Source organism: Tarenaya hassleriana, unplaced genomic scaffold (genome assembly GCF_000463585.1).
Source record: "Tarenaya hassleriana unplaced genomic scaffold, ASM46358v1 Cleome4, whole genome shotgun sequence".
Taxonomy (NCBI): Eukaryota; Viridiplantae; Streptophyta; class Magnoliopsida; order Brassicales; family Cleomaceae; genus Tarenaya; species Tarenaya hassleriana.
In genome coordinates, this window is record NW_010966881.1 from 5,244,076 (window position 1) to 5,263,403 (window position 19,328).

The 19,328-nt window shown below is 38.0% G+C and overlaps 6 protein-coding genes and 1 long non-coding RNA gene across 8 annotated transcripts in view; 2 read left to right on the plus strand and 5 right to left on the minus strand.

Annotated features, from left to right (window-relative positions):
* Positions 1 to 386: 386 nt before the first annotated feature.
* LOC104824170 lies at positions 387 to 1,127 on the minus strand. The gene is made up of 2 exons (XR_773417.1): positions 1,018 to 1,127; positions 387 to 792 (listed from the first exon to the last, which is right to left on the minus strand). It is a non-coding gene; the product is annotated as an uncharacterized LOC104824170 (long non-coding RNA).
* Positions 1,128 to 1,954: 827 nt separating this feature from the next.
* On the minus strand, positions 1,955 to 2,841 carry LOC104824172 (glu S.griseus protease inhibitor-like). Its single transcript, XM_019203728.1, has 2 exons — positions 2,736 to 2,841; positions 1,955 to 2,347 (listed from the first exon to the last, which is right to left on the minus strand). The coding sequence occupies exons 1-2, from the start codon at positions 2,752 to 2,754 to the stop codon at positions 2,154 to 2,156; spliced, it is 213 nt and encodes a 70-aa protein (XP_019059273.1). The 5' UTR covers positions 2,755 to 2,841; the 3' UTR covers positions 1,955 to 2,153.
* Positions 2,842 to 4,374: 1,533 nt separating this feature from the next.
* LOC109117082 (glu S.griseus protease inhibitor-like) lies at positions 4,375 to 5,085 on the minus strand. The gene is made up of 2 exons (XM_019203727.1): positions 4,978 to 5,085; positions 4,375 to 4,766 (listed from the first exon to the last, which is right to left on the minus strand). The coding sequence occupies exons 1-2, from the start codon at positions 4,988 to 4,990 to the stop codon at positions 4,573 to 4,575; spliced, it is 207 nt and encodes a 68-aa protein (XP_019059272.1). The 5' UTR covers positions 4,991 to 5,085; the 3' UTR covers positions 4,375 to 4,572.
* Positions 5,086 to 7,015: 1,930 nt separating this feature from the next.
* On the plus strand, positions 7,016 to 10,832 carry LOC104824173 (glutathione reductase, chloroplastic). Its single transcript, XM_010556149.2, has 11 exons — positions 7,016 to 7,477; positions 7,892 to 8,117; positions 8,249 to 8,527; positions 8,604 to 8,780; positions 8,931 to 8,984; positions 9,103 to 9,251; positions 9,427 to 9,490; positions 9,572 to 9,742; positions 9,830 to 9,964; positions 10,209 to 10,300; positions 10,447 to 10,832. Exons 1-10 carry the CDS (start codon positions 7,080 to 7,082, stop codon positions 10,248 to 10,250), a joined length of 1,695 nt encoding a protein of 564 aa, XP_010554451.1. The 5' UTR covers positions 7,016 to 7,079; the 3' UTR covers positions 10,251 to 10,300; positions 10,447 to 10,832.
* Positions 10,833 to 11,407: 575 nt separating this feature from the next.
* LOC104824174 (tryptophan synthase alpha chain, chloroplastic) lies at positions 11,408 to 14,177 on the plus strand. Its single transcript, XM_010556150.2, has 9 exons — positions 11,408 to 11,772; positions 12,220 to 12,366; positions 12,450 to 12,515; positions 12,677 to 12,785; positions 12,866 to 12,942; positions 13,314 to 13,391; positions 13,541 to 13,618; positions 13,706 to 13,765; positions 13,847 to 14,177. The coding sequence occupies exons 1-9, from the start codon at positions 11,584 to 11,586 to the stop codon at positions 13,982 to 13,984; spliced, it is 942 nt and encodes a 313-aa protein (XP_010554452.1). The 5' UTR covers positions 11,408 to 11,583; the 3' UTR covers positions 13,985 to 14,177.
* A 482-nt stretch (positions 14,178 to 14,659) lies between these two features.
* On the minus strand, positions 14,660 to 17,116 carry LOC104824175 (DJ-1 protein homolog E-like). The gene is made up of 4 exons (XM_010556152.2): positions 16,871 to 17,116; positions 16,206 to 16,679; positions 15,533 to 15,898; positions 14,660 to 14,963 (listed from the first exon to the last, which is right to left on the minus strand). The coding sequence occupies exons 1-4, from the start codon at positions 17,048 to 17,050 to the stop codon at positions 14,784 to 14,786; spliced, it is 1,200 nt and encodes a 399-aa protein (XP_010554454.1). The 5' UTR covers positions 17,051 to 17,116; the 3' UTR covers positions 14,660 to 14,783.
* Positions 17,117 to 17,852: 736 nt separating this feature from the next.
* The window catches only part of LOC104824176 (DJ-1 protein homolog E-like), a 2,427-nt gene continuing 951 nt past the window's right edge, over positions 17,853 to 19,328 (minus strand). Inside the window, exons 3-5 of one of the 2 annotated variants that reach the window (XM_010556153.2) lie at positions 19,037 to 19,328; positions 18,599 to 18,964; positions 17,853 to 18,190 (exon numbers count right to left, since the gene is read on the minus strand). In XM_010556153.2, the coding sequence (XP_010554455.1) occupies positions 18,011 to 18,190; positions 18,599 to 18,964; positions 19,037 to 19,328 (838 nt within the window). In that variant the 3' untranslated portion in view covers positions 17,853 to 18,010. The remainder of the gene's footprint in view (positions 18,191 to 18,598; positions 18,965 to 19,036) is intronic. The other variant, XM_010556154.2, reaches the window with a different exon arrangement.

A 19,328-nucleotide genomic window follows, 5' to 3' on the forward strand; every position in this document is an offset into this window, starting at 1 on the left:
TCTCATTATTCAACTATCCTTGAGAAAAAGAGTGTCACTCGCAGCCTCATGAAGAAACGATGTCGACATTTTTTTTCTTTTTCTTTTTTAAATTATAGCAATCCATCTATTCATTTCTCAAAAATTAAACTCATTCGATTAAACTTATGTTTATTTTTTCTTTAATTTTTTTTAAAAATAGAACTCATGGTATTTATTTTATTTTCTTCAATAGTTAAAATTTAAGGGAGGGGGGGCAGATCAATTTGAAAAATTAGTTGAAAAAAATGGATGGCTTATTAAAATTTTAAGAGAAATTGGATAATTATTAAAATTTTTGGAATTTTGAATGTGGAATAAATATTAAGAACAAGTACCTCTAGATGGAGTTTTTTGTACACCACCCATAAGATATCGTTCAAGTTGACAGGATATTATTATAATTAATACCATTTTTTTTAATAATATTTTGCCCATGTGAGATTTGAACCCGAAAATTAATACCATTTTGTTCGTATCACATTATTTTCCATATGATCATCGACCTTATTGTATAACTAAAAACGTTACCCCCACACATACTAATTCACTTATATACTGGTTCGTTTTCGGTGTAACATTAACCAATTTTGGGAGTTCGGGTGACGATCTTGTAGTCGTCGACCCAAACTCGGACTCGGCTGCACCGGAAATCCTTGGTGACCGGCGTCCCTTCCTTGAGCACTATGGCTTCCACGTTCGGATTCTCCCTCTCCACCACCGCTGCGGCCGCATCTCCGTTCACACCCACAAGCTCCGGCCATGAGTTTTTACCTTTCGTTTCCAAATAAGTTTGTCGTTACGATTTTGGCTTTAGAAAAACTATAATATAACTTTCTCGTTATAATGATCCAAATCCGAAGATGCAATACCAATAACCTATACACCGTACTAGTCATTGAAAGTACATGCAATATTGTATTAAAACAATGCGATCATATATATATATATGTAGGGTTTGTGCTTGAACAAATTATATATACTCAAACATTATATTACCTGGGCACTCTGCCATATATCTCTATAGCTTGATCGATTGAAACTGTTCCTCCACTTGGTGTCTCATATGTGATTGTATGAACTCGTCTGTCTCTGTGTGTATATATACATGCGGGATGTTCATTTGGATAGTTTTCGGCATTTATTTATACATGAATAAATATCGTGGACTTTAGTGAGGGTTCCATTGAAAATTTCAACGTTAGCCGAATTGTTTGACTAGTGGAGATTATTTTAATTTTATCTTTTTATATTTTTGTTGACTTTGACCGTTCTTTCCTTATCTTTCTTGTACGTGTGTTCTCTTTTAATAATACTCTCTCCATTTCTTGGATTACATTTTATAATAATATTTTTATTTTAAAATAAATAACGTTTTGAAAATTTTATATAATTTTTAATATTTTTCCAAATTTATTGTTAAACAATAATATTTAAATATTATATATAAAATCATTGTTTTTCTTAATTTGTGTATTTAAATTTTAAACGATGTCTAAATGAAACGGACAAAACTCTCAAAGTCCTGCCATTCAATCCTAAATATTAATTATATCGTTACAATCAAACTCGACATGATAAAAACTTCTTTTATTACTCGCTAATTAGGGCGATTGTGAAATTCGGATTTGGACCCGACGTTGTATTATGTATTGCGAATCCTCCCTGTGAATGATATGCATTTGTTTTTAAATATATGTAGATGAAAAAGTGCAATAAAAAAATACGTCATTTGGAATCAATTTGTTCTCTAAAATTCATAAATACATATTGTAATTTTTTTTCATTGTTTTGCCTTAGTTTTTCCATATTAAGTTATGATGATGTATAGTATAGAGAATTCCATGTCACTATATATATAATCGATAATACAAAATGCTAATGCCGCGGTGGGACAGACGAAATTTGAATGAATTCGCGATTATTTGAGATGAAATTATCCATATGATATATTCGTATGTTTAGCAAAATACGCATCTTATAATAAGCGACATAGATGTCCAAATTGCTAACGACACAACTTGCGAATCGTATAGTCGATTCACTTATTTCTATATCATTACACTGTACGATGATCAATCACCAACAAGTTATTATTACACATGTTGCCTGCGCTGCGGCATATATATAGAAGTCTAGCCGATGGAAGGAACTCGGACAACGACACGGTTTCCATCAACCCTAACCCGAACACGGTCACACCTGAAGTCTGCTGTCACCCGGCTCTGGACCGGAATCACGGCCGCATCCACCCTCCGATTCTCCCTCTCTATCACTGATGCTGCGAAATCTCCATTCGTCCCCACAAGTTCCGGCCATGAGTTCTTCCCTTTGTGAGAAAAAAAAAAAACGCACCGTGTCATATCGGCTCGATGGTGACAATAATCGAGATTAATGTCGTCTTAAAGTGGATTCACTCTTTAACAAAATTTCAAAAGGTATGGTTCGAGTATCTATATATGATATTTGAAAAGTGAAGAAGCACTTTAATAAGTATTAGGCCAAAGAAAGAGGATTCCGATTCATTTTTCACAAGCCGCAAATAATTCATCAGGACCTCGTTATTCACGTTCTCTAATTAAGGATGGCGATTCGGTTATATAAATAAAATGTGTATAGTCGTTAGAGAAAAATTCACATGTTAACGTACATAAGTAAATGAAAAATCAAAGTTCCTTGAAGTCATGTAAAAAAATCATGATGAAATCTTGAATTACCTTGACATTGAGATGCCATCTCTTCCTTGGTTTATACTAAGCTGATTATATTATGCATGGTCGCTGGAGGCCGGGGGTTTTATAGAACCCCGACTTCGAATTGAAAACCCGGAAGAAAAAAGAAAATCGGGTACCGTAGATGCAAATGTCAAAGGGAGTTAACCTACTGTTTGAATACGTAACGTAACATACATTTGAAATGTAGACCAGCTCATGTTGGCTACGAATTCAAAGATAGGAGGCTGCGCCTTTGTTTGAATTTCATGCAAAACTCAGAACATTACATTGTTTTTTTTGTGACAAGATGGGAACGCGGCGATCCATTTGTTACGTACTATGTATGTATATATATATATATATATATACATACGTACGTGCGTACGTACATATGTATGTTTAGTATGATTGCCATGATATAATATTGTTAAAAAGTCGGCATTTCAATAAAATCATAAATATAATGCTCAAACTAACAAAAATACATTAGTTTGGTTATCAAAACATTCTTCTTGTTTACAATTTTCTATTCATCAACCCAACAAATCGTGAGCGAGTGGTCAAGCTTGGGGTATGAGGTAATTCCACCTTGAGGTTGAGTGTTCGATTCCTGACTGGTGGGAAGGGATGTAATTTCTGGGTTTATATGATTCATATACAAAGGCTGTTCTCGGGCCAGATGTTTATCTAGTCAGCGCACCCGAATGCATGATAGCAGTTGGGGATCCTCCGTTTACAATTTTCTATTCATCAACCCAACAGATCGTGGACGAGTGGTCAAGCTTGGGGTAGGAGGTAACTCCACCTTGAGGTTGAGTGTTCGATTCCTGGCTGGTAGGGAGAGAGGTAATTTCTGGGTTTATATGATCTATATACAAAGACTGCTCCCAGATCCGAGGTTTACCTAGTCAGCGCGTCCGAAGGGTAGCAGTTGGGATCCTCCGTTATAAAAAAAAAAAAATTTCTATTCATCAAACTAATTAATGTAGTGGAGTTTATAGAATACTTTTATTCTTTTTCATATTGTTTTACATAAAATTTGTTTCTTTTTGTTGTTGATCTACATAAAGAAGAGAGATTTTTGTATATATCAAAACGAGCCACGTACGAAATGCTTTGGACTAATACTTTTTTTTATATATAATTGAAATTCGACTTTGATTTATCTGATGGGTGGGTCATAATATATTTCAATGTATACCTTAATTGTAGTAGTGATGATGACAATATAGCATATTGCATATGGGTTTAATAAGATCCCTACAAAAAAAAAAGGAAATACAATGTCTCGTACAAAATCAACTTTTTAAATATATGTATGTAAAGGGTATGTTTAAAATACATCATTTGGAAACAATTTGATATCTAAAATTCATTAATTCATGGCATTTTGTTTTTGTTTCATAGTATTGCCTTAATTTTGTCCGTGTTATAATCATGATGATATGTATTATGTATCGGATTAAACGTCACTATGTGTAACATCTACAATACGAGTGCTAATGTCGTGGTGGGACGAACCAAATTTCAATCAATTCGCGATTATTTGAGACGAAATTATCCATATGATATATACATTCTTTTTAACAAAATACACATCTTATAATCAGAGACGGAGATGCTCGAATTGCAAACACTTTGGTTGATTTTTCAGAACACGGTCGTTTTATTAATGATAAGGTAACGCTTAATTTATCCATCAAACAGACAACTTGCGAATCGTATGTAGTCGATTCACTTATTATATATCATTACATTGTTCTATGACGATCAATCATCAATAAGTTATTAAACATGTTGTCTATTCGATTGTTATTGTACTTATGCATATATATATAGTCTAGCCGATGGAAGGGACTTCAACGACAACACGGTTTCCATCCACCCTAACCCGAACACGGTCACACCTGAAGTCTCCGATCACTGGTATCCCGGCCCGAATCACGACAGCGTCAACCCTCGGATTCTCCCTCTCTATCACCGATGCTGCGAAATCTCCGTTCGTCCCCACAAGTTCCGGCCATGAGTTCTTCCCTGTGTGAAAAAAAAAACGCACCATGTCATATCGGTTCGATGGTGATAATCGAGATTAGGTGGCGTCTTAATTAAAACGTATTATTCAATAACCTACAAGAACTTTAATCGTTAGGCCAAAGTTGTTTTTCATTAGGACAGTTTCCTCACATTCTCTAAGAACGTTTGATTAATTAATTATATATAATTGAATACCAAATAAATAAGTTACCTTGACATGCCATCTCTTCCTTCGTCTAGATTGAGCTGATTATTATGTGTTTGCAATTGAGAGCTCCATCGTATTTATAGACTCCGAAACTCGATTTAAAAAAAAAAGAAAAAAGAGTCGAGAATTGTAAATGCAAATGTGAAAGCGGGTAACCGACTGTTTGAATACCATATATTTGAAGTTTCTAAAAATATGTCAAGAATTTAGACCAAATTTACATGTAAAGTTTTACACGATACGTTATTCGCCTAAAAATAAAAATAAAAATAGAATTTTTTATAAAAAAATCATTAACCTTTTCATACTGCCACGAAATTTTTTAAGTTTATGATTTTATATACAAATTACAAAATTGGTGATTTTAAATAGATTTTTTTAAAAGTAAAAAAAAAAATATATGCCAAGAATTTAGACCAAGTTATATGCCGCCTCTATATTCAAATATATGCAATAGATAACATTATCTTTTTGGTAATAAAATTGTGAACGCAGCTATCCATTTGATACAGAACGTCTGTTGGTCAAAGGTTGATAAATTTCTCCAATATATAGGGCAGCCTTCCAGCAAAGACAAAATGTGCATTGCCACATGACCCATCACACACACACACACATCTAATTGATAGACTTTTTTTTTTTGTTTGATAGATCGGGTTTCCCAGGTTCAAGAGCCCAGACTAATTCCGGCCCACGCATGCGAGCCTGCAACACACACGCTAATCGATAGACTTTGGTTTATGAAAATGTAATTGAATGATTTATGATGAATATTATATCCCATATATATACATTGTATAAAAGACATAATGACATAAAACATTGAAGAAAATATGGAGGAAATTAAATATAATTAATTAGTAGCATAATTTTAGAAAAATAATTGTAATAGATCATAATAATATATCAGTATACTAATATGCCCCGCAAAATCGGTGTCGGATAGAAGATCAATCTTGGACTGAAGAAGTTCAAACCTTTGATGTGGGAGAGATTTGGTGAGAGCATCGGTAAGTTAATCCACAGATAAAACATGAGAGACATGAAGTTTCTGAACTTGAACGAGACCCCGAATGTAATAGTAATCAATGACAAAATGCATGTTTCATCCGAGAATGAAAACATGTGAGATAACGTGATACCGAGCTCAAAGAGGGGAGACATAAGCTATTGTATCTCGAATGCCGTCGAGGAAACTGATTTGTACTCGGTCTCAGTGGAAGATTTTGCAGCAAAACGTTGTTTCTTGGTCGACCAAATCATCATGATCACCTCCCCAGTTGGCATCCGAAAATGCATGTAGTAAGAGAGGAGAGAAACGTGAGATGAAAACTCCGAAAGATCGATCGAATGTCATTCAGATATCGGAGAATACGTTTAAAGACTTGCAAATGATTCGAGCACGGGCGATGCATGTATTGGGATTAATTTTGTTGTTGATTTACATGAAGAATAATGTAGCTTTGTGTGACCCAAAATCTCGAAGAAAATTCAAATGGATTAACTAAAATAAATATATAAATCCTTCCAAATCTGGAAGCAATAAAACCAAAGTGAAAAATACAAGTATAAGAGTCTAAAAAATCGAGCCACCATCCAATAGAAAAATCACACTCACAGTCGAGCTCTGAACCCAGACTATGAACTCGGTAGCGACTCACACTCACACGAATCTTCGTGAAAACGTCGTCGTTCCTCCATAAGCCTAAACCCTTCAGCTCGTTCAAAAGGTTCCCCTGTTCTCGTGTTCTTCAAATCCTCTGCGAGTTTGCATACACTCTCACAGTAACATTTTACATAATTTCCGTATGTTACATGTCGCAACATGATATGAGACAGGTATTGTCATGGCCGTGATTTTCCACGTGTTTTTTCCGGCTCCTAACTACATGACCACCAGTCGGCGCCACCATCCCGAGAATAAATCCTGACCGTTGATGGTGAGACGTACGATATCATCTACGGTCAACAGCACAGAAGACAATGATATATAAATATTAAATATCCCATAAAAGAAAATCCAAAAAATGAGATAAAAAGGAGAGGACGCAAAAAAAAAAAAAATCAGACAATTGCGAAGCAGAAGAAGAGAGAAGAACGCGAACATGGCGTCTGCTCCTAAGCTCACTACTACAATCACGTCTTCTCCATCTATGCAATTGCTCCTCTGCAAGAAACTTCCGATCTCTATCCCTCTCCCTTCTTCTTCGTCTTTTTCTTCTTCTAGATTTCTCTCTTTACCTAAATCCCTAACCTCCCTCTCTTCCCGGCACCGCCGCTTCAGCTTTGTCTCACAGCCATGTCGCAGGTTGACAGTTCGCGCCAACAGCGAAAATGGAGCTGATACCGGCCGCCAATTCGATTTTGACCTCTTCACCATCGGCGCTGGAAGCGGCGGCGTCCGCGCCTCCCGCTTCGCCGCGAATTTCGGGGCCTCCGTCGCTGTCTGCGAGCTCCCTTTCTCCACCATCTCTTCCGAGACTACCGGAGGCGTCGGAGGAACGTAAGTTTTTGCCCTGATTTTTCTTTATTTGTCTCCTTTTATCAGCTCTTATATCTACAAGTGTTTGCAAATTGGTGGAGCGATTTATGTGGTAAAGCCTCAATTTGAGATGATTGGAATCATTTGTCGAAGGAATATGATTTGATTTAGTGGGGAGGATTTGATTGGATGTTATAGAAACGAGAACAGAATTTGGTTGGTAGTTTTGTGGAAAGAGTATGATTTGGTTGATTCCTTTTCCTCGAAGTTTCTGGAGAAGTTGATTGGACAGCTACTAAAGTATCGGGAGCAAAAATTGTCTTTTGGGCAGATTTTCCCAGCATTCGATCAGTTTGGTTTTTCACTTGATTTCTTAATCTTGTTGTTCGAAATGAGTGAATGAACCAACCCATTTTGTGATTTTTGTTGATACAGATGTGTACTCAGGGGATGTGTCCCAAAGAAGTTACTTGTGTATGCATCCAAATTTTCTCATGAGTTTGATGAGAGTAATGGCTTCGGTTGGAAATATGAGACTGAGCCCACTCATGAGTGGAGTACCTTGATTGCCAACAAAAATGCTGAGTTGCAGCGGCTGACTGGTATTTATAAGAACATACTGAACAATGCTAATGTCACATTGATTGAAGGACGAGGAAAGGTAGGGCTGAATCTCTAGAGTTTTGAGAATTCATGCCTTCGTTAATCTAGTTTCTCTAACGTTCGTTGTGCCCTGGACCAATCCATTTCACTTCTTAGAGGATTATGGAAAAATTATGGGTTTATCTGCAGGTTATCGATCCACATACTGTTGATGTTGATGGTAAAATCTATACTGCGAGAAATATTCTGATTGCTGTCGGTGGACGCCCCTTCATTCCTGAGATTCCTGGAAGAGAGTATGTTATTGATTCAGATGCTGCTCTTGATTTGCCTTCCAAGCCAGAGAAAATTGCAATCATTGGTGGTGGGTACATAGCCTTGGAGTTTGCTGGTATCTTTAACGGCCTAAAAAGTGAAGTCCATGTATTTATACGGCAAAAGAAGGTGCTAAGGGGATTTGATGAAGAGGTGAGGAGAGACTTCCATTGCTTTTTTATTTATTATTAAGCTTTTTTTAATTGTTTTTTAATTTTTTGCTATGTAGATCAGAGATTTTGTTGGAGAGCAGATGTCTTTGAGGGGTATTGAGTTTCATACCGAAGAATCACCTCAAGCTGTCGTCAAATCTGCAGATGGCTCATTGTCTCTGAAGACCAACAAGGGAACTGTGGAGGGCTTTTCACAAATTATGTTTGCTACTGGTCGTAGGGCCAACACAAAGGTATGGAAAAATTTGTTTTCTGGAGGATTTTGGTTGATAAACATTTTCAAGATCGTATAACTATTATTAGCTCCTAATTTTGTGCTTTCACATATGAGTTATTATGTTGATCGTGGAATATGACTGATGCATTATTCATTGGAATACCAGAACTTAGGATTGGAGGATATTGGTGTAAAAATGACCAAGAATGGAGCGATAGAGGTATGTTCCAACCATTGGTTTGGCGCTTGATCTTGTATTATTTCATTTCACAATGATTCTCTTGTTATGATCGACTACCAAGAGTATTTGTATTATGTTTTGCCTCTTTGTTGTTAAGGTTGATGAATATTCACGGACATCCGTTTCTTCCATCTGGGCTATTGGGGATGTAACTGACAGAATCAACTTGACTCCAGTCGCCTTGATGGAGGGAGGTGCATTAGCAAAAACCTTGTTCGAGAATGAACCTACAAAGCCTGATTATAGGTAACTTTGATCGGATAACCTTGTGTGCCTAGACCTTGGAATGTACGATGATGCACAAACTTTTTTTTTTTCTATCTATTTAATATAGATTGCTCTTTTAGCAAGCTGGGAAATCTAATTCAGCAGATTGTTCTCTGACGACTCTGGTCTTATTTGTGTTCTATTGTCCAACTAGAGCTGTTCCCTCTGCTGTTTTCTCCCAGCCACCTATTGGACAAGTTGGTCTAACTGAAGAACAAGTACGAATAACTTGCCATATCTATGATTTACATTAAGTAATCAGCAGGTAACTCTATCTGATATTTGAGACATGTTTGCAGGCCATAGAACAATACGGTGATATAGATGTTTTCACAGCAAACTTCAGGCCATTAAAGGCAACTCTTTCAGGGCTGCCAGACCGGGCGTTTATGAAACTCATTGTTTGTGCGAAGACAAACAAAGTTCTTGGTATCCACATGTGTGGAGAGGATTCACCTGAAATCATCCAGGTCTCACTCACAGCATGATCATCTTCTCGTTAGAGTTTATATGAAAACTTCCATGGTCCAATATGATTCTATTTTAAAAATTTCCAGGGGTTTGCAGTTGCTGTAAAAGCTGGATTGACCAAAGCTGACTTTGACAGTACCGTGGGTGTTCACCCAACAGCAGCAGAAGAGTTTGTTACTATGAGGACTCCGACCAGAAAGATTCGGAGAGATTCTCCTGAGGTTTGTTGTGATCTAAGTACTGATTAGTCTTGCCAAATTTGATCATCAGAAGAAATCCTGCAATAGTCACTTCCATCGAATTGACATAATGATTATATTCTCATTTTGTTGTGAGGAAAGCAAATGAATGCATTGAGAATCAAAATCCGAAGCGGTCATTTTTCGATCAGACCTCTAATCCTGTTGCAATATGGGAAACAAAACATTAACCAAGACGGTATTTTTGTAATATTTTTTGTTTCAGGGGAAGACGAATCCCGAGGCTAAAGCTGCTGCAGGGGTGTAGAAGAGGTTGTAAAACAATCAGGGTTCATGGAGTAGGAACTCTCTGACAAGGTATTGACCGTATTTTTTCGCTCCTATTACATGCTCCAAAATCCATAGGCATGGCAAGCATTAGATACATGTGCGTGTACCTATATTATCATGCATATCAAATGGGTTCTTATATGTGCTATATTGTACATCCCTCTTGGTCGCAGGTGATCCTTGTTTTGGCTGTTAGAAAATGCCTTTCTCCTTCGCTTCTTGGAGATGTGATAGATGGATATCCTCTTGTGATGATTTTGATGTTTCAACATAAACTCAACCAAATACCCAGATGGGTAAATCATTCATTCCCAGGTGTGTTTTCCTTTTTTTCTGCATTTCTCTCTCTCTATGTTGCCAATAATTTGTTAAAGGGGAAATCTTTCATGATTCTTCTGATTAGGGTTTTCTCCATCTTTGTTTTTTCTTATTATTGTCTCACCGTTTTGCTTGAAAGAGAATCCGAATAATGCACGAACGCGTTCCATTTTTTTTTTAAATTACGACGATATATACTGTAAATCCGATGAAATAAGATCCGTCTGTATGTATGTTTTCAGCTCCTTTTAACTAACGTATTTCTGTTTTAAATCCCGAGCCAAATTCACTGAGTCTTTTGTGTGAATCCTTTTACAAGTTAAAGATTAAAGAAGAAGCAAAGAAATTACTTTCAGAGAAGAAGAGCACAACTTCAATGACGGTCAAACAACGTTCTTGCCCTTTCTCGAACATTTACCTCGGCCGAGGTTTTCATTTGGTGGTCAAACCCTCCGCACGATTCAGAGACTTCATCTGTTTTTGAAATTACTTCCTCACTGCACTTCTTCGCAGTCGTCGTCGTCAACAACACCCATTCTTATCTCATATGAAATGCGTTTGAATCAATAAAATTTGGATAAATAGAATTTGAACAACTTTTATTTTAAGATGCGACCGGATATTACATTGCAATTTTCTACAAAGAAAGGGCGAAAAAAAGTTGATAGATATATAGTAAATATATGAAATTTATATATTATATTAACAAAAAAATATGACCGGATAGTACATATTGTGTACGACCATGTATAATGGGGGAACAAATATGGACATTGCAAGTGTGTTTTAGCAAAAGTAGGCCAACACGCAGCCTCTGAAGATCGAGGGAAGTGACGTATTTACCTAACACTTCTTCGATATCCCAACGTGGAAGGGCTTCTATTGTCTCCTTACTATATTTCTCTCTCCAAATTCATTCATCAACCAATCCAAAAGCACCTCTCTCTCTCTCTCTCTCTCTCTCTCTCTCTCTCTCTCTCTCTCTCTCTCCGATGGCGATTGCTCTCAAGTCCGGAGTCAGCTTCCTGCAATCCAGAAAACCCGAATTCGGATTCGTCAATTCTTCGCGTAGTTCATCGGTTTCCATCAAGAAATCGACGCCTATGGCTGCTCTTTCGGCCATTTCCGGTTCCACAGTTGGCCTCGCTGATACTTTCACAGAGCTAAAGAAACAAGGAAAAGTAAGCAAATTTAGGTATACTTTAGCTATCTTCCGACGTGGGTCGATTTTTTTTCTTATTTTTTCAGGGTTTTTCGAAATGGGTTTATGTGGGTTTTAAGTTTTATTCTGCAAGTCTGGGAAATTGAAGTGGATGTGAATCCATTTGCGAGAATCAATCCGTATAACACTCCAATGACTGGTTTGTGGACATTGGTTCTGTTTGTTGGTTGATTTTTCTGTGCGGCTCTAGAGAGATTTGAACCATGCAGAGTTGCTTTACGCAAGTGGATATTGAATGGGTAAAGCCGATGTAGAATTTGGACAGTAGACTAGTTTGGTTCGCGGGTTTTTACAATGTTTCGCTGCTAACGTCTATTTGCTTATGCTATTTTGATTCTATGAAAATACGATCAATTTTGACTGGCTCTCTCAAATCGTATGCTTTGTATTACTTGTGTGAGTGAAGGTGGCCTTCATTCCGTATATCACAGCAGGTGACCCAGACCTCTCGACCACTGCAGAAGCATTGAAAGTCTTAGACGCTTGTGGTTCGGACATTATTGAGTTAGGTGTTCCTTATTCTGACCCACTTGCGGATGGACCGGTTATCCAGGTTAGGACCAAATGCAGCTTGAATTACTTTCACTGATGTTGCAGTTTCAGTTGTTTGATTGATCTGCTCCTCATGTTGTGTAGGCTGCGGCAACTCGGTCCTTGGCTAAGGGAACCAATCTTGATAGCATCCTTTCGATGTTGGACAAGGTGGGTTAGTGTCTCTCCGTGTTACCAAAATCTTTTAAGTGTTTCTTATATGTCTTAGATGGAAAGAGGTTTACTCATGACAAAATGTACTGGTGTCTTTTAGTGTTTCTCTTGTTTTTTTTTCCCATGATTTCGATTGCCCTTTTCTGGATCTTCTACAGGTTGTTCCCCAATTATCTTGTCCAATTGCGTTGTTCACTTATTACAACCCGATTCTTAAGAAGGGGTTGACAAAGTTTATGTCTAGCATCAAAGATGTTGGTGTACATGGTGAGTTATTTTTAGGTATTTACTTACATGTGTTATGGATAATATGTGAGAATACTGTATTTAGCATCATCCTGTTTCAGGACTTGTGGTTCCTGATGTTCCTCTTGAGGAAACTGAGATGCTGAGGAAGGAAGCCCTTAACAGCAAGATCGAACTGGTACGTTCTAAAGGTTCTTGTTTCTCACTCCAGAATTTGGATTGGAATTCTTAGATTGTCAGATTCATCATTTGCCTATCCGAAGAAATCAAACTGAATCCTCTTGTGTTGTACAGGCTTGAAAATTAACAATGGGGCATGGCACTAAAAGTTACTTGTTTCCAATCATTGAAGTGAATGTATCCATATGCTTCTAACCGTTAGTGTGTTAGAGTTTTCCATTGATTGTCTTGAGATAGAAATAGTTGAAGCATTTTGATAGATGCAAGGAGAATGCAGATGATAATTGCATGTATTTGGCTAGATCTCTCTCGTTTCCTGATGCTTTTCTTCCCTGTCTAATTCATATTTCCTCCAAATTTGTGATGAAGGTCCTGCTTACTACACCGACCACACCAACAGAGCGAATGAAGAGAATAGTTGAAGCATCAGAAGGGTTTATATATCTTGTAAGATTCCTCACAATGTTTCAGAATTTCCTGTGTTGTTAACACCTCTCTGTTCTTGCTTGGTAAAAAAATTTCACATGATATACTCATTGGAAGAAGTGGGTATCTAAACAAGCTTCTTGTCTTTACTATGGATTAATTGGTGGCAGGTAAGCTCGGTAGGAGTGACGGGTGCACGTTCGTCTGTAAGCGGAAAGGTTCAGTCACTCTTGCAGGAAATCAAAGAGGTCTCTCCTTCTTCTTCTTTTAGCTGTTCTTTTGCCTTTTCCTTAAACAAATATCTGAGAAATACCCTCATACCATTTTGGTTGCAGGCAACAAACAAGCCAGTGGCCGTAGGGTTTGGCATATCGAAGCCCGAGCACGTTGAACAGGTCTGAACTCATCAAGAACACCACATTCTCTTCGTGCGAGCCCTATTACCGAACGTTTTTTTCTCTCGCGTTTTGAATCAGATGGTCAGATGGGGAGCTGATGGAGTGATCGTCGGGAGTGCGATGGTGAAACTGTTGGGCGATGCAGAGTCGGCGGAGGAAGGACTGAAGGAGCTTGAGAGCTTCACAAAGTCCCTCAAGTCTGTTCTTCCCAGCTGAATCCTAAACTCGGTTTTACAGCAGTTAGAATGCTGTTGCTGTTGTTAGCAGACAGTGTTTCTGCGTTTGTCTCCTTTTGTATACATATGTCTGAACCTTGACAGATTCTTTTAGCAGTTTTTTGAAACTCTATAGAACGGTTCCCGTTATTTGGTTCTGTCAAAAAACGATAATAAAGAAAAAATTTGTGTTATAATTCTAGCAAGAAGCTTAAGAAGATAATTATGTGGTGACAAAGGAGATAATCATGTTACAAAAAATGATACAAAAGTAAAAAATATTTTAGATTAATCATTAAATAAATCATTCATTTTCTAAACTTGCAAGAACGCATACGTATGTGCATTGAAAATTCAAATCTCATGCGAGATAATTTTTATATTTTTTAATGGGTAAATTACATAAAAATTCTCCGTCAAAATTTTTTAAAATACTCAAAAACTAATTCCTCATTTTTTTTTTATTCACAAATAAATTTCCAAACTTAAAAAATGTATTGTACATAATGGATTTGTGAAATACTATCATTTTAAATATTGATCAACGTTGATTTTTAACTTTATTATGTTTTAATCAAATATAAAAAATAGGGTACTGATTTAAAGGAAAATAAACAACAGCGAAAAACGAGAGAAGTGAGAACAAAGTGAAGAAAAACGATAAGAAGAGTGATAATAAAACGATTAAAGGTACGAATAGATTCATCATTAGTAAAATATATATTCAAAAGTTGTATGGAAACAGATTCCACCTCGTTCTGCAGGAACATAGATTTTTCTCCAAAGATAAAGAAACCATCTCAAAACGCAACAGAAAGATCAAGAGCACTTGACAATGCTGACAGGAACTCGGGCAGGTCGGAGGCCGATGCGGCCGTCACCAGCTTACCGTCGGCCACGCATCCCTCCGACTCCACGGCTTCGCCTCCCGCTACCTTCACCGTCACTTTCATCCCGTAGCTACTCGCACATCGCCTCCCCTTCAAAATCACAATAAACGCAGATAATACTTTAGTTTTGGTCGAACCAGGGATTACCATTCCGAGAAAAAGAACTAGAGATGCTTATAATGCCGCCGATCATTATGAACTTTGATTGACGCAGAAAAGCAGAGACCAGATGAGCAACACTTCATTGATAGGAAACTATAAAGAAAAGAAGTTACCATGATATCTACGGATACCGATGACTAGAAACAATTCAAAAGAACACGAAATTCAGCCTATCATGCTCATATCTCGTATTTGATCAAAAATCAAAATGATCCTGACATTACTATCTTCTCCGACCGCAATTTCTGAATAGATTTCTCGTACCACGAAACCAGAACTATTTTCTACTGAAATATGAGTTAAGACATAGCTTATAACGCTGAAAAGAGGAAAGACTGGAAATAATTGACCATTGGTATTACCTTAAGAACACCGGCTGCAGCCAGTAGCCATTTCCCCTGTCCAACGGCAGGTAAAAGCTTACCCTTTTCCCCAAACTTGTTAGCTTATAACGCTGAAAAGAGGAAAGACTGGAAATAATTGACCATTGGTATTACCTTAAGAACACCGGCTGCAGCCAGTAGCCATTTCCCCTGTCCAACGGCAGCTAAAAGCTTACCCTTTTCCGCAAACTTGTTGACTAAAGCAATAGCCTTTTCATTCATCACCAGAAGCTCGGGAGATCTCCCTCCAGGAATCACGACGCAGTCGTAATCATCCACACATACATCATCCCACTCGGCTGTCACGAAGAAGTTGTGGCCGTGCTTCTCGACGGGAAGCTGCCTACCCTCCTCGAGATCATAAACAGCCGTAACACAGGTCTGTCCTCTCTTCTTGTTTGGCGTCACTGCATCAACTTTGCATCCCAAAGCTTGGAGTGTTCTGAACGGTACATTGATACCGTAGTCTTCCACATAATCCTATGGCCAGTACACATACAACAAAACATGATCCAGGTTTCTGTTTAACTGCAGTGCGTATCTATATCATGTAATAAATATTTTCTATTGCCTCAAAAGTGCTTATACAAGTACCAAATCTTGAGATACAGAGTATCAAAATCGCTAGCTAATGACAGAAATAGTCAAAGACCAACAAGAAATCATCTTGAGATCATACGAACCTACACTGAGAAAAGGGAACAATGCACTAATTATTACTGTTTCTATGTCGAAGATTCATCATCCAAAGAGCAATAACTCGTTTACAAGGAAAATCAAAACTTACCCCGATGAGGAAAAGCACAGAACTCTGCTTCTCCTTCAAGCTCGAGATCTTCATCCCCAGAGACTCGAGCAAAACCCTAATCCAATGCCCATGCGTCGGCCACCCAATCGCGCTCACGAGATTACCGTCCTTAACGCAATCGGTGATGTCGAACACGCTCTGGATACCGGGCTGTTGCCACCACGCGCCGCCGGAGAGTTCGATCAGAGGCTTCAGGCTCTCGAAGGCCGTGCACTTTAGTCCGCCGTCGGCGAGGATTCCGGCGGCCATGAGCATGATCTGGCTGTGGCAGCTGGTGAAGATCAGCTTCTTGGCCCCAGCGAATTTCGCGACGAGGTTGACGCATTTCTCGTCGGCGCTCAGAAGCTCCGTGAATCTGCCTCCTGGGATGATAATGGCGTCGTAGTTCTCCGGGATGACGTCGTCGAAGTTGGCGTTTAGGGTTAAGTGGTCGACCACAAGCTCGGTATAAAGCTGGGAGACAACAATTTGGAGTCTTTACATATTTCTTTGTAAATAATTGGATTATATTTAAAATTTTCAAAGAATTAAAATTATAAAACTAAAGAATTAGAATTAGAATTAAAATTATAAAAGTTTGGGATTTTTTAAGAGTTTTCCGAAAAAAAATGATCTGAATTTTGTGTTGGGATATATGTATATACCTCGTGGCCCAAGAAATCGTGAGCGGCCATAACGCAGCGGTCGCCGGAAACGCGGCCAGGGGAAACGCAGTAAACGCAAACGCCAAACGCCTGGAGAACGTAGAGAGGCACCACCGTCTCGTAGGCTTCCATGTAGTCACCGCATAGTATCAACGCCGATTTCTGTGCCGCCGATCCCATCGCGGAAGCTCAGATCGCTGTCGCTAACGCAGAATCCGTCCTACCAGAAACTATATGATATGAGCATCATGTATGCATCATAAATAAAGAAAAATGAAAAAATATATTTTTAAAAAGTTCTAATTAACACGTGGGAATTGCATTAGTCAACCACTAATTTCACCTACCTTTTCGTTGGATATATATCGGTCGTTCTAGATTCTTACAAATCCAGCTCATTAATATAAAATCCAATTTTTCTCACAATTTCTGTATTATCCATTTGATTGAAATCTATCAAGTATAATCCCATTTTAAAAACCTGCATTTTTTATACTCATTATATGTGTGTGTGTATATATATATATATATATGAATGGAAAAGATAAGAATAAAAACGAAATAAACATGTGGAAAAAAGATAGAGTAACAAAGGAATAATCCAAAAGACGAATTAAGAAGAAAACTAAAAATATTAAAAAGATCATAAAAACATAATTTAAAATGAATGAAAATTTTAATTTATTTTCTTAAAAAGTCAGAAAACATAAAAAATAAAAAACCAAAACTTGATTTGAATAATAGAAATATTTGCTGTATTTCCTATAATTCAAAAACAAATTACCATAATTTTTTTGGAGAGGCAACAGGAAATTCATTTGTACAAATGTTTATTTTATAACTGGATAATTTCGTAATCTAATAAAATTATCAGATCCAATTGACATTTCGAGAAAAAAAAACTGGGATTCATCATTCATATATTATTCCGGCATAATAGATTGATATACATACCGGATTTGGTGTATAAAACTTTCACAAACTGAATAATTTTAAACATTTGATTATTTGGTCCGAATGTTTAAGATCTTGAACATGGAACCGAGAATCAGATCGGATACTACAAGAAGAAAGTATTTTTAATGAAACATAAACCTCGTTCTTAAAATAAAACACATTGATGCATTCATTCATTCACGACTAGAACACAAGAGAGATGCCAAGAGCATCGGACAAAGCGGACAGAAAGGAAGACATGTCGGAGAGTGTCGCCGCCGTCACGAGCTGGCCGTCGGCGACACATCCCTCCGACTCCACCACCTCTCCTCCGGCGACCTTCACGATCACCTTCATCCCATAGCCGCTCGCACATCGCTTCCCCTGAATTCACAACAATACCCATATGACAAAACAAATGTACTTTCTATGTGGCATTTGAACCTGTAGAGTGGAATCTATGTTCCATATATCAGAGATTCACGGAATCCATACGGAATATTTTACATATTAAGATTTGAAATCCGCTTTTATGATTTCAGATATCCAAAAAAATCTTGAATATATACACTAATATATCAACCTGCATGTCGTGAACAATAAGGATATTTTGTAATTTTTTTAACAAATATTAAGAGTATTTCGTAGTTTAAAAATAGTATATTTAACAATTCCGAAAATTTTAAAAAATAATTTTCTATTTTTTCAATAATATAAAAGATATTTTTATCCGACAATAAAATTAGTATCCGATCTACGAGTAATTTTAATGACAAAACAGCTATGATTTACCTTGAGAACACCGGTCGGAGCAAGCAGCCATTTGCCCTGTCCGAAACCGGCAACGATCTTACCCTTCTCGACGAAATCCTTCACCAAATCAACTGCCTTTCCGATCTGCACGAGTAGCTCCGGCGACCTCCCTCCCGGAACCACGACGCAGTCATAGTCATCCACCCTGATCTCGTCCCACGTGGCCGTCAAGTAGAAGTTATGGCCGCGCTTCTCTGTCGGAAGCTGCTTCCCTTCCTCCACGTCATAGACCAAAGTCACGCATCTCTCTCCTTTCTTCTTGTTCGGCGTCACCACATCGACGTTGCACCCAACAGCTTGTAAAGCTCTGAACGGAATGTTTATGCCATGGTCCTCGACGTAATCCTTAGAGAAAAAAACGGGTCAATACTGTAAGGATTTAACCTAGCTAGGGTTTTTTGCATTTTAAAAACTTACCCCGATGAGGAAGAGGACGGAAGGGTTCTTGTGTTTGGAGTTGCAGATCTTAGCCCCCAAAGACTCGAACAAAACCCTAAGCCATTTACCATGCGTTGGCCAACCGAGCGTGCTCACAAAGTTACCGTCCTTAACGCAATCCGTTATTTCCACAACGCTCTTAACGCCGGGCTGTTGCCACCACTCGCCGCTGGAGAGCTCGATCACCGGCTTTAGGCTCTCGAAAGCCGTACACGTCATCCCACCTGTCAGCAGCCCGGCCGCTGCCAGCATCAGCTGGCTGTGGCAGGGC

What these genes read in the sequence shown, in the direction of transcription:
- LOC104824173 (XM_010556149.2), top strand. Translation starts at nt 7,080, where the DNA reads ATGGCGTCTGCTCCTAAGCTCACTACTACAATCACGTCTTCTCCATCT. An exon ending in GTCGTAGGGCCAACACAAAG is followed by an intron (nt 8,781 to 8,930) that starts GTATGGAAAAAT and finishes TTGGAATACCAG; the next exon opens with AACTTAGGATTGGAGGATAT. An exon ending in CCAAGAATGGAGCGATAGAG is followed by an intron (nt 8,985 to 9,102) that starts GTATGTTCCAAC and finishes TTTGTTGTTAAG; the next exon opens with GTTGATGAATATTCACGGAC.
- LOC104824174 (XM_010556150.2), top strand. Translation starts at nt 11,584, where the DNA reads ATGGCGATTGCTCTCAAGTCCGGAGTCAGCTTCCTGCAATCCAGAAAA. An exon ending in CGGATGGACCGGTTATCCAG is followed by an intron (nt 12,367 to 12,449) that starts GTTAGGACCAAA and finishes CATGTTGTGTAG; the next exon opens with GCTGCGGCAACTCGGTCCTT. An exon ending in AGCCCGAGCACGTTGAACAG is followed by an intron (nt 13,766 to 13,846) that starts GTCTGAACTCAT and finishes GTTTTGAATCAG; the next exon opens with ATGGTCAGATGGGGAGCTGA.
- LOC104824175 (XM_010556152.2), bottom strand. Translation starts at nt 17,050, where the DNA reads ATGGGATCGGCGGCACAGAAATCGGCGTTGATACTATGCGGTGACTAC. An exon ending in ACGATTTCTTGGGCCACGAG is followed by an intron (nt 16,680 to 16,870) that starts GTATATACATAT and finishes GTTGTCTCCCAG; the next exon opens with CTTTATACCGAGCTTGTGGT. An exon ending in CTGCAGCCGGTGTTCTTAAG is followed by an intron (nt 14,964 to 15,532) that starts GTAATACCAATG and finishes GTGATTTTGAAG; the next exon opens with GGGAGGCGATGTGCGAGTAG.